Consider the following 13038-nt stretch of genomic DNA (forward strand, 5'->3'; position numbering starts at 1 on the left):
TGCTTAAATGGCGGAAGCCAGAGGACCAATGAGTTCAGGATTGTCTCAGCTACATAGTAAGTTCAAGGCCCATGTGGCCTGGAGGAGGCACTGTCTCAAGAAAATAAAAAAGCAAAATACACCTGCTTTTTTTTCTGTCAGCCCTGAAACTCTCTCTGTAGATCAGGCTGACCTCGAACTCAAAAGATCCACTTGCCTCTGCCTCCTGAGATCTGGGGATTAAAGGCATGCACCACCACTGCACAGCTTTACATAGAAATCATATGAAGTACATTCATTTTGTCTGCTTTTATTTCATCATCATCATCATCATCATCATCATCATAATAAACCATTCACTTGGAAGCTGTTATATTTGATATAAGGGCAACCTAAACAAATACTGTTTTTGTTACCAGAGTCAAGAATTAGCAAAAGGGCTCAGCCTGGTGACTCAGGCAGGCCTATAATTCCAGCTACTGGGGATGCCGAGGCAGAAAGGTGACAGGTTCAAGGCCTGCGTAGACACAGATTACAAAAATAGCTCAAGATCACAAAGATTTGCTTGTTTTCTGTTTCTGGTGTGTGTTCTCACTCAGTGCTGTGGTACATGTGTGGAGGACAGAGGACAGCTCTCAGGAGCTGCTGCTTCCCTTCCATCGTGGATTCCAGGAATTGGAGGTGCTCGGGTCTGTACAGCCAGCACTTTACCTGCTGAACCGCTTCACACCAGCCCGAGTTTTGCCGTCTTTTTAGAACCCACGAATCCCCAATATGTCCATCAAGAAGCTTTGTGCACAGAAAATTTTGAGTTTTTCAGTCAGTAAACAAATAAAATGAAAGAAATCGTGCTCGTTCATTTTTTTGAAATGATGTTGGATTAATGTCTGGAATAAAACATTTTTGTCAATTCTTTTCTGCTTTCTGGTCACACATAAAATGTGGCTGTCTCAGCTGGAGATTTTGAGGGAAGTGGCAGCATTTCGTCTCATCACTAATCATTAGCGCGTCTCTGGGAGGGGCCAGAAACCCCTGTTATCTCCTTCTAGCAGGAGTGCTCAGCACCCAGGGTGGCGGAATGACTCCTTCAGGGCCTCCCAGAGGTGACAGAAGAGACAGCTCACAGACCAGACCTGTGGCCTCGCCCCTGCGTCATCGAGCACAGCATTTCCGAGGGTGTTGTGGAGCCTCTGTAGTTCATTTTCTAGATGAACTTTAGAGAAGCTTTAGATGACCATAAAGGTCACCTTGTAATGATGGGTGTTCAGGGGTTAGGCTAGACTCGTGTTTTCTAAGAGCCCTGGGTCCTCCCATTTCTGTTAATGTTTTGTCTAGATGTTTGTTCCTGTGCAGGTATTTTCCCTCACCTCCACCTTCTCATAAGAAAGGAAGCAGCCCCCTCAAGAAACCAGTCTCTGCCTTATCTGCCTCTATCCCCTAAATTTCCCGCAGGCTCTGTACAGGGCAATCTCTAGTACCATTTGATTTTTGAAATCAAAAATTGCCAAAGGACTTGGTCTGATGGCTCAGTATTGCAAGATCAGCTACTGGGGAGGCTGATGCAGGAAAATAGCAAGTTTAAGGCCTGCCCTGGCAACTTACAAAACCCTGACACAAAATGAGATGTAAAAAGAGACAGGCCTAGCGTGTGCGAGGCTCTGGGCTCAGTCCTCAGTCCCAAGGGGGGAATGCACATGGAGGCAATCCTGTCAGTTACATGAATTGTAATACATTTACATTTTACATCCATCTTAGAAACACAATAAACTAGTAAAGCCAAGAGCTCAGATTTTAGCCACCAGTGGTCAGGTTTATCTGGACTCCTGTCTTCCTTCTTCATTCTCTCTCCTTCCCTTCCTCCCATCCGTCCCCTAAGCCTCCACGAGGACTTGTTCCATCAGCCTTACCCTACCGTTCTCTCTGCCTAGTGCACTCTGTCTTTCAAAATGTTCTGTCTGTTCTGCTTATTTTGTCTCCCCATAGCCCCTTCCTAATCGGGTCTGCATCTGCCTTCCTGACCTCCACCCTTCCTAATGCCCCCACACCAGCAATGTTAAGCTGGTTCCTTTATCTTAAACTCTGCTGCAGAAAGGTGATCGAAGAAAGCACACACACACATACACATACACACGCACACACACACACACACACCCTCCCACACTCTCTCTTTTTGCTCTGGAAACAAGCTGAAAGGGTCTACACTGTGATAAAGTATTGAAGCAACCAAACTGGGAAAGGGAGGCAGAAGCCTAAGGACAGTATGGAAACGTCCAGAAAGTCTTTTTGCTGAGTCGTGGCTGCCGTTCCAGTTTCGTCCAGGATGGCAGACTGAAAGGTCCTCCGGCGCTGCAGACCTAGCGGGTCCCGTGATAGCACGGGGACCTAGAGGGACTCGGGTGCGCTGATCCCTGGTGGCAGGATCCAAGCCACAATCCCTCGGCTTGTCCCAGCTTCCAGCCAGCAGCACCTGGCCAGTCGGGCCTGCAAGCCCCGCCCCTGACCACACCCCTAGGGCGGACTCCTGCTGGCCCCGCCCCTATCGCCTGGCGAATGTGCCGGAGCGTTTGCCGAGCGCAGCCGGGTAGGCGCTCGCCGGGCCTAGCTGTTTCGCCGCTGCCGAGGATCCCTGGCCGTCCCGGAAATGCTTTCTGCCGGCGCCAACCTGGCTGCGGCCCTGCGGGCTGCGGGCTCGCTACTCCGCGAGCCGCGTAAGTGGGGTTGTGTCTGCGATCGCAAATGCTAGGAGCGGCCGGGAAGCCGCGGGTTCGAGTCGCCCGGGTCAGCTGGGGGCCTCGAGTAGTAGATGGAATTAGTAGTTACCGGAGGGAAGGTCTCTAAAGGACACGACACCTAGAGATTCAGGAGTCGTTGTCATCATTAATTACTGTTGGCATCTGCCTTGCAGTTCGCTCTCTGCTGGTGACGTTCATGGTGTCCACTGCTGCTCCGCCCAGGCCAATGCCATGGCTTCTGGGTAGAAGGACCCACTGTGGGGACGTACGGACTAGAGTTTTGCGTGGGATATTTAGACAATAAGTGAGATCTCAAGTGTTGCTGGTACACCTCGCTAATGTGTGTGCCCACTAGATGAGCTGGTGGGACCCTGGGTGGGACACACTCAGTTGGGTCGAATTGAGCAAGGACACTTTGAGCCAGGGTCCCAATCTCGCCAAACTCGCTTATTTGCTGTGAAGATTAGGACGCGTGTGAACTAGGCAGCAGAGAGCTCCTCAGTTAACTGATGTAAAAGACTTGGGCTTTAGACACTCATTTAACGAATTTGAATGATGACTAGACCTGACCCATTTCAAAGGAGTTTCCTAATTTGTCAGTTTGGCATCTACTTCAGGTAGAGAAAATATACTCCGAGCATCCACACGTTATTGCAAGTGCCTTTGTTAGAAGACAATAAGGTACATTGAAGATCAGCTCCCTTAGGACACTGGGAAACAAAAGGTATTATCTTTAAGATAAGGACGGGCCAGTAAAGGAAGTACCAAATTAATCCTTCACCATCTTTCCTGTGGCCAAGAAAGTCTAGCAGACCCAAGACTGGAGGTCATGAAATAATAGGAGAAAAATTTTTTTTGGTGTAAGTCAGAAGTAACCGAATGAGAGGATTCAGAGACCACAATTTATCTCGGCTCCAGCTGTGTTACAGGATCCAATGCTTTGGAAAAAAAATAGTTTTTATTCCTTGAGAACTTCATCTGTGCAAACAATTTATTTTGATCATATTCGCCTCCAGCTCTTTCCCCTAACTCCTTCCAGATTCATGCCCACTCCCCACCAACTTCCTGTCTTCTCTCCCCCACCCTTAACTTGTAAATCCAATTTATGCTACCCAAATACCCACGGGTTTGGAGTCACCCGCTAGAGTAGTGGTTCTCAACCTTCCTAACTTTGCAGCCTTTAGTACAGTTCCTTATGCTGGGTGATTCCCCCCACCCCGCCCACCCCACCGTAAAATTATTTTTGTTGCTACTTCATAACTGTAATTTTGCTACTGTTAAGAATTGCAATGTAAATATCTGTTTTCCAATGGTCTTAGGTGACCCCGTGAAAGGGTTGTTTGACTCCCAAGGGGCTGCAACCCACAGGTTGAGAACCATTGCATGGTCGACCTATCAGGAGCCATTCCTTACAAAAGAACCTAAGCCTTCCCTCTCCAGCAGCCATTGATTAGCTCCTTAGCTAGGTTGGGGCTCAGGAGCCCCTCCACACACCGTGATGGACCGTTGACTGGCTTGATCTGGTGCAAATCTTATGCAGCAACCACAGAGGCAATGAGGTCTGGAGGATAGCAGTCTTGACCCATCCAGGTTTTGCCCTAGTTCTTTGCAGTGTCTGGCTCTTACAGTGCTTCTGCTCCCTTGTCTGCTGTGTCCCCTCAGCCTTTTGTGGGTAGGGGCTGAGATGTCACCATTTGTGGCTGTGCACTTTAGCTAGTTGTGAGTTTCTGGGTTAACTGCTCACACGCCAGTTTTTTAAGACGGTATTACAGTACTTTTTATCATTTTGGTGGACAGGAAAAGATTAATATTAGCTAAGAGAAAACTGTGTTTTTCTGCAACTGAATTCTGAAAATGAAACTGGAAAAAACAGTTTTATGTTCTATGTTTTTACCTTTTAGAAGTAGTAAGATGCTTCCTCCAGTGTGTCATACACCACACACACACACACACACACACACACACACTCACACACACTCACACACACACACACACACACAAAGAGAGAGTTCTGTATTTTCTTATTCAAGAATTCTATTAGATTTATGCATGTTTTCTTTTTTTGGTTTTGTAATTTGGGTTTTTAAGATTTTATGCAGAAATTAAACTTTTATCTTTCATGATCACTTCTTATTTTGTCTTGTAAATTTTCCAATATACAAAATTGTAGTTTATTATGCATTCAATGATTTGCTGTTCAATTTCATCTGTGTATGGGTAGTGCATATGACTACAGATTGCTGCAGAGGCCAGAGGGGTCCAATCCCTTTTGGAGCTGAAGTACAGGTATTTGTGAGCTACCCAATGAGTGCTAACCAATCTTGTGTTCTCTGCAAGAGCAGCAAGTGTGTCAACCACTGAGCCATCTCTCCAAATCCCCATCTTTTTTTTTTAGGCTTAAGATACATATACACATCCATAACATCTTCTGCTTCTTTTTTGCAATATATGTAACAGCAGCCATGCATGGAAATTTTTTCATGATATGCTCAAAGTTTTGTTTTTTTTTTCTTTTCAAGACAGGTTTTCTCTGTTGGTTTTTGAGCCTATCCTGGAACTAGCTCCTGTAGACCAGGCTGGCCTCGAATTTACAGAGATCTGCCTGGCCTCTGCCTCCCGAGTGCTGGGATTAAAGGCATAAACCACCACCACCTGGCTTTAAAGTTGTTGTTTTTTAATTGTGTGTGGGGATAAGGCATGAGATCTGGAACTGGGGTACAGTTGTTTCTAAGCTACCAGATGTGGGTGCTAGGTACTGAACGCAGGTCCTCTGCAAGAGTAGCCAGTGCTATTAACCCCTGAGTTCTCCAGTCCCAATATATTTAATTTTTAATGGTTCAGAAATTGCATTGTTTCTGTAAGTTCTCCTACCATGGCCATACAGGACAGTGTTGGGTGGGAGATGGTGACAGTCCTTTTCCTATTCTATTGGGACAACAAAAATCAGAATAACTGTCCACAACTGGAAGGCAAGTCCCCCTACTCCCACAGTCCCTGATTCTAAGATAGTGTGGGATCCTATTTAATTTTAGTTAGTATATGTAATTTGTGCAGTTTGTATAGGTTTCTCTGTGACATATTCATACAAGCATATAACACCTTGAGCATACTCTCCTCCTCTGTAATCTTCTCTGACCACCTGCTCCTTGTGCCTTCAGTATCTCTAATAGCCCAGTCCAGAGAGGGATGTTTTAAGATGTCCTTGATAGGTATGTTAATCCTGAGTCACAGTAGGAAGGATCCCTTATCAGTACCAAAATTTGGTCAGCCAGAAACGCAAAGGCCTGACTTGTACTAGGAAACGGTACTACACTAGCTGGGGAATCTAGTCCTACCCCACCTTTCCTTTTGTTAGGTTCACAGAAAGAATCCTATTTATGACCATCAGTTAGAATTCTATCCTCATACCCCATAGGGTCTGATGGAATTTTGTTCTTGCAGGGACTTGGAGACGTTGCACGTGATTGAATCCCTGGTTAAATCTCACCGTGCAGTTCATGATTAAACTTGTCTGAAACAGGGGTGCAGGTTGTTTGAGGCTCATCTGAGTGGAACTGAGCTTCTTAACATCCATCTTTCCACTCTGCCTTGATTTAGTAAGGCCTCCCCAGCGTAAGCTCGTGTAGTGGGCTCTGCTGGGATTGTGCGCCGTCTGCTTTTATTTATTGGTTTTGTGGCAAGATCAGGCTCAAACCCCAGATGGTCTCAAACTAAAGATCCTCCTGCCTCAGCTCACTGAGTGCTCTGGTTACAGACATGCACCAGCTTGTGAATGTGTACTATCTGGATAGAAAGAAGTCTAGGTGACCTGGGAGTCCCATTTCCTTTTATTTGGTTCCCATTTGGGTGATTTAAAGAAGTTAGAGCAGGCATGCTTGCTTTCTCTAGAAGCTTCCAAATGAAACTATTATACTAATATTGTAGTAGCCCCTGCCACATGGCAGATGCTACAGAGTGCCTCTCTTGATTTTTAAATCCTCTGAGTTCATTGTGATACAGAGGGGGAGATAAGGCTCTATAAGATCGCAGTGGGTTTTTTATCCTACTGCACGTACTGGCTTTGGGGGAGCCTAGGCAGTTTGGATGCTCACCTTAGGAGACCTGGATAGAGGTGGGTGGTCCTTGGGCTCCCCACAGATCAGGGAACCCTGATTGCTCTTTGAGCAGATGAGGGAGGGGGACTTGATCGGGGGAGGGGGAGGGAAATGGGAAGCGGTTGCGGGGAGGAGGCAGAAATCCTTAATAAATAAATAAATAAAAAAAAGGATCATAGTCTGACCCAGGTCACACTGCTACAAAGGGGAGAGCTGAACTTAGGTCAGACCTATTTGATCCAGCCTGAACTTTGCCCTCATCAGGGCGCTTAGAGGAGAATCCAGGCAGAAGATGACTGGTCCCAGACTAGTTTCTAACCCGGTGTTAGGAGACAGAAGGAGGAGGCCACACAGTAGCCACCACTGTTCTTATTATCTTCCTCAGTTCTAACTTGTGGTTTCAGTTTAGTTTTACGATTATGGAAGGACCAATACTTCATGTTACAACTCAGTATGGCACATGTACTCCTTGGTTCAGTTCTTTTCCTGGACCACCGCCTACTCTTGTGGAGCCCAGGTCAAGGGTACACACAGGGCCGTGTGTATTGCACATAGAATAGCAAGTCCTGTCCCTAACCGATAGACCCTTCTAACCGCCTGGAGGGATGAAGTCTTGAACTCTCCTAAACCCCTGCAGAGAAGAGGCAAATGTTGACCCTCAAGCTTTCTTGCTTCTCTTCCCACCAGCAGCTCTTTCCTACTACCCCTTGGCCACCTTGAAGGCCACCAGCTGCTTATCTGGATGGTCTGCCCTGTGGAGGAGAGATGCAGGGAGGGAGCTGCATAGACTCTGGAATTAGCTGTGGAGCTTAGGGGGGAGGAAATGCTTGAGTTATCGGCCCAGGGAACCTGGTCTGTTATGCAGAGTATTGGGTTCTGAGCTATTCTATATCTCGTGGGTGCATTCCTGCCCTTTCTTATTATCAGAGCACAGGGCGATTCTGGGATTCCCATCGCTCGAGACCCAAATCCCAGAAGGCTTGAAGACAGAAACTGGATCGACAGTTAGTTGGGAACTGGGCTCAGTTTCTACTCTAAATAACCCTATGTTAGTAGTTCCTCACCTTCCCCATGATCAGCTCTGTCCCACGGGTGGAAAGATTCTGAGTGAGCAGAGGTTCAAGGGATGAGATCTGAGCAAAATTTGCAGCCAGGGCAGGGTGAGAAGCTGTGTGTGCCTTCTAAAAAGATTACGCCACCCTGGGAGAAGGAACCTGCACCCCAGCCCACTAGAGAAAGGAGTCCTCCGTGTTTTACCTGCCTACAGAGATTCTGGGGAAGTCACCTCTGCCGTGGTACCGTTTTAAAATTTAAAGCTAGCAATTATGCCCTGAGGACCCCTTGAGAAGAAATTACTTTCCAACTAGATTTCATGCTAGCACTTTAATTTTGTCACAGTGGCGCATGGCAGCTCGAGGGCCTGTCAGCCGTGGAGGTGCCAGTCGGGTGCAGCGGCAGCAGCAGCCACAGAGAAAGTGCATCACGCCAAATCTGCAAAACCTCAAGCTCAACCAGAAAAGAGGTAACTTTAGGCTCAGCTAAGGCTTTCTTTTTGTTTTCTATTATGACAAACGCAAGCGGGTTCAAGCAACCTAGTGGGAGAGGAACTGGGAAAGTGCAATGTATTTATTATCAATGTATGTTCTTTTCTTGGTTTCCTTTTAACAGCTGCTAAATAATGGGTTTAAGGACTAATAAAGGACATACAATTAAAGGTAGTCTTCAGTCACATAAGAATGTGGCCCTAGTATATGTCATATATGAAATCAACTGTATGCATACTGAAAACCTGTGTGTATGAACTGAATATATTTATGCTTATAAAATGTATGCCTTGTATAGGACATAAAGTAGCTAACCTATCAAGAACTTCTCGAGGAGATTCTATCATTATCTTTTGCTTTTAACATAGTGAGCATATTATCAATGACATTTTATGGTTTGTACTTTATTAAGGAAATAGAGTGTACTTTCCTCTTGGTATTTATGGGTGGGTGGCAGTTCTGTAGCCACGGTGTAGCTGAGTGTTCTCTTCAGCAGCAGAAGCCACAGATGCCCACAGGACCTCGTCTGTGATACAGAAGAGCAGGTTTTATACGGGGAAGTTGTTCGGATCTAAGAAGGAACGTAGCTGTAATTAGATGACGTCATGACTTTCCTGCCAGACAAGACGCCATTCTAGAACTGTATATTAGTTTATTAGTTACCTTTCTGTTGCGGTGATAAAACACAACTTATAGAAGAGTGTATTTGGGCTTACAGTTCCAGAGGGTTACAGAGGCTGGAGCAGCATCAGAGAGCGCACATCCTGCACCACAAACAAGAAGCAGAGAAAGCTAACTGGGAGTAGTGTGAGTCTTTGAACCAGTCTGGAGACCCAGCTCCAGTGACATACTTCATCCAGCAAAGCTACACCTGTTAAACCTGTCCAAACAGTGCCACCACTCAGGGACCAAGTACCCAAATGCCCCAGCTTATGGGGGACATTCTCGAACCAGCATGAACAGCTATGTGAATGAATGTTTGCATTTTGTGTTTGTTACTTTCCCTTGTGATATCTCATTGTGATATTTTATTGACTGAAGGCTAAGAAACAGGTTGATTTAGGATATGGAATTAGGGACAGGTCCCAAGTCCTTTCCTCTCATCTCTGTCTTCCTAGAAGATGTCGTCAGTGGGTAGGGTAGGAAGCACAGGCGTCTTGGGCTCGTGGCATGCCAACCAGGACATGGCACCTTGTGTACTCTGTGGTCCCTCAAAACTTGGAAAAACTGTTAGTATGAGTGGAAGAATTAATACTCTGTACTACCTTAGGAGTCCATAGGCTTTTTATCAGGAGTTTGGTTGTTACTTTGTTTTTAGGTTTATTTTTTAGGCAGCACCATCTCCTTTGCTGCTCTTTACCTGGAAGAAAAATGATTTCATTGCTGTCTTAGGGTTCCTAGTGCTGTGAAGAGACACCATGACCATGGCAGCTCTTATAAAGGAAGAACATTTATTTGGGTGGCTTACAGTTTCAGAGGTTTAGTCCACTATCATCATGGTGCGACATGGTGGTGTGCAGGCAGATGTGGTGCTGGAGAAGTAGCCGAGTGTCCTGCATCTTGACTCTCAGGCCACATGGGCCATGACTTGATATACATGAGACCTCAAAACCTGCCTCTACAGTGGCATTCTTCCTCCAACAAAGCCACACCTTCTAATAGTGACTCTCCCTTTGGGGGGCATTTTCTTTCAAACAACAATTGCTTTATTTTGTAGTGACAAAAGTCAATAATATAAATAAAATAATATAATATAAATATATTAATTGTTAAAATTAAATAAAAGTATAAGGGTTAGGTTCTATTAAGTAATTTTATGTAACATTTATATAAAACAATAGGAAATTCAGGTGGAAGGAGGACATAAAAGTCATAGTAACCTTACATCTAATGTTTTGTTACCTACTCATATGTACTTACTGACATGTAAACACTGCTATGCGTATTATTTTACAGGTTTTTCTACTGTCACCATATATTTATATTTTCTATGTTGTTTTAGTTGTTTTTCTTGTTGCTGTTACAAGATACCTCGCAAAACCAACATAAAGAAGGTTTTCTTCCTGCTCACAGTTTGCGGGTACAGTCCGTCATGGTGGCAGGATTGTGAGGTGGCCGGCCAAATTTTAATCTGCACTCGGGAGGCAGAGAGGGATAAATGCTGCTGGTGCTCAGTTCATTCACTCTGGGATGCATTGAATGGTGCTCCCTATAGTGAGGGTAAATCTTCCCACCTCCCTTAACTCAGTCCAAAGAACCCCTCTCAGGCATCCTAAAGCTATCTCCTGACTGATTGATTCTATGTGCTATCCAAGTGACAGTCAAGCTTACCCATCTCCAAGAGCTTAGGAGTAGTTTAGGAAGTCACAGTTTATTTCTCTAAGCCCACCTTCCCAGCATTGGGTATGTCTAGTTTTGGATGCTTGAGACGCTGAAGTAAGGAATATCCTGGGGGACCATTCTGATATTGCTTAGGGCTTCGTTTGAGCTGGACTACAGTACTAGGTCGGCTGCTGTGCTAGGTTAGGAGTCCACAGGCTTTTTATCAGGAGTTTGGTTGTTATTTCACTTTTAGCTTTTATAGGCAGCACCATCTATCTCCTTTGCTGCTCTTCACCTTTGTTGTTACAGTGTCAAGGCAGCCAAAGATAAGACAGACAGGAGTGGAGCTGCGTTCCCACTGTGTGCATTCTCTCTGTGTGTCTCTCTCTCTCTCTCCCTTGATCTCCCTCTCTCTTGGTTTGTCTGTCTCTGTCTGTTTCTCTCTCTCTGGAGCTGCGTTCCCACTGTGTGTGTTCTCTCTGTGTGTCTCTTTCTCTCTCTTTCCCTTGATCTCTCTCTCTCCCTTGATCTCTTCCTCTCTCTGCCTGCCTGTCTCTGTCTGTCTGTCTGTCTCTCTCTCTCTGTATATATGTTTGTGTAAATTTGGTGCAGATTCTATTGTTTACTGGATTCAATTCTAGAGGAAGCATAGACCCTTGGGGCACTGGTATCTTGTAGGTTTAATGGAGAACCGAGATTTTATTTCCTTCCATCAGCATTGCTTAGATAGCATAGACTAAAATGCCTGTTTGCTGACGGATGATTTTCAGCTCCTATTGTGCACATTTCAAAGGAAAAGCTTCATGCTTTGAAAGTCCCAGCCTGTACCAAATGCAAAGCGTTTAAACTTTTCCCAGCAAGTTTTCAAATCCATGCTGCTGCGCATACTTGCTGTTCAAACAAAGAGAGCCTTGGCCAGTGCGCCATTGGTCTCAGGTGTGATCTGTCTGAGGGGCCGAGAGACAGGACCCTTGATTAAAGCCTTGCACGCTGTCCTGGACACACGGCAGAGGCCAACTAATGCAGCGCTCCTCATGCACAACACAGTTTTGAATTAAGTGCTACGCGGACTGGGGCATTTTCAAATCATATGCGACTCTTTCATGTATAAAACCAACACGGGTTTGCAAAACGTGAGCAGGGCCGAGGGACATCCGCTTTAGAGCCACTCTTGCTCTGAGCTCAGGTGTTATAGACGGAAAGCGCCGTTCTAAATCCCGCTCGCACAGTGATGCCCTTTGTGGCTTAGGTAAGTCGTTTAGCCCGGGCTTCCTTAACCAGTAATCTGCTAACTGGCAGCAATCCATGGGGAAATGCACTTAATTTATTAGGAGTCACAGAGTTTGGAGGGTGAAAGACAAGAACTTGGGGGTGAGACGGGTGGTCTCAGTAGGAAGATTAAGGGGGATTGTAGCTTCACCAGGTGATGCATCTGGCGTGTTTGGGTAGCAAGGAAACTCAACAGCCCTGCTAGTGTAATTGTAGCATTTTTGGGTGAAAAACTTTGTTAGGGGCTAGGGAGGTGATTCTGGGTTAAGGGCCTGCTGAGCAGTCGTGAGTTGAAGCCCCTATACCCACATAAAATCTGGGCACAGCTTTGTGTGTCTGTAATCCCAAGGCTAGGGGGTGGGGCAAGAGACTCCTAAGGGCTCACTCTCCAGCCAGTCTAGCTGAACTGATGAGCTCAAAGTAGAAAACCATAGAGGAAAACACCAAACATCAGCCTCCAGCCTCTCTATGTGTACGGCTGGGTACGTGTGCCACCTCCCCACCGCACCCCACACGCATGTGCACATACACAGGTACCGAATATCCACACACAAAGTTCTGTAACTTCTTAAGTATAATTGCTTGGTGTAATCCCCTTAGTAAGAAGAGGATTAGACCTTCTCTCTCTCAGGTCTGGAGACATCTGTAGTTGTCACAGCTGAAGGGAGGAATTAGCCTGGCTTGGTTTCCGTCGCCGTGACACAACATTGACCAAAAGCAGCTTGGGGAGGAAAGGGTTTATGTGGCTTGCAGGTTACAGTCAGCCATAGAGGGAACCCAAGGCAGGGATTCAAAGCAGGAACTAAAGCAGAGACCATGGAGGAGTGGAGCTTCCTGGCTTTCTCCCCGTGGTTTGCTCACCTCTCTTATAGGATCTGGAGTCACCTGTGCAGTGCTCACACTACCCCACACCAATATCTAATGGAAAAAATGTCTGACAGACACGCCCACAGACAGTGTGATGGAGGCAGTTTCCCGGCTGAGGTCCCCTCTTCCCGAGCGACTCTAGTTTGTGTCCGAGTTGATAAAATACTAGCCAGGACAGGTAACACTGCCCCCCCCCCGCCCCCGCAAGCAGGTGGAGGCTAGGGATATTAC

General features: G+C 46.1%; 1 protein-coding gene across 1 annotated transcript in view; it reads left to right on the forward strand.

Annotated features, from left to right (window-relative positions):
- Nucleotides 1–2528: 2528 nt before the first annotated feature.
- The window catches only part of LOC121440629 (ferrochelatase, mitochondrial-like), a 33660-nt gene continuing 23150 nt past the window's right edge, over nucleotides 2529–13038 (forward strand). Inside the window, exons 1-2 of the mRNA XM_041641411.1 lie at nucleotides 2529–2687; nucleotides 8204–8327. Of these exons, the coding sequence (XP_041497345.1) occupies nucleotides 2621–2687; nucleotides 8204–8327 (191 nt within the window). The 5' untranslated portion in view covers nucleotides 2529–2620. The remainder of the gene's footprint in view (nucleotides 2688–8203; nucleotides 8328–13038) is intronic.

This window comes from Microtus oregoni, unplaced genomic scaffold (genome assembly GCF_018167655.1).
Source record: "Microtus oregoni isolate MIOR12 unplaced genomic scaffold, Mior012 000069F_ref0000032, whole genome shotgun sequence".
NCBI classification, from domain to species: Eukaryota; Metazoa; Chordata; class Mammalia; order Rodentia; family Cricetidae; genus Microtus; species Microtus oregoni.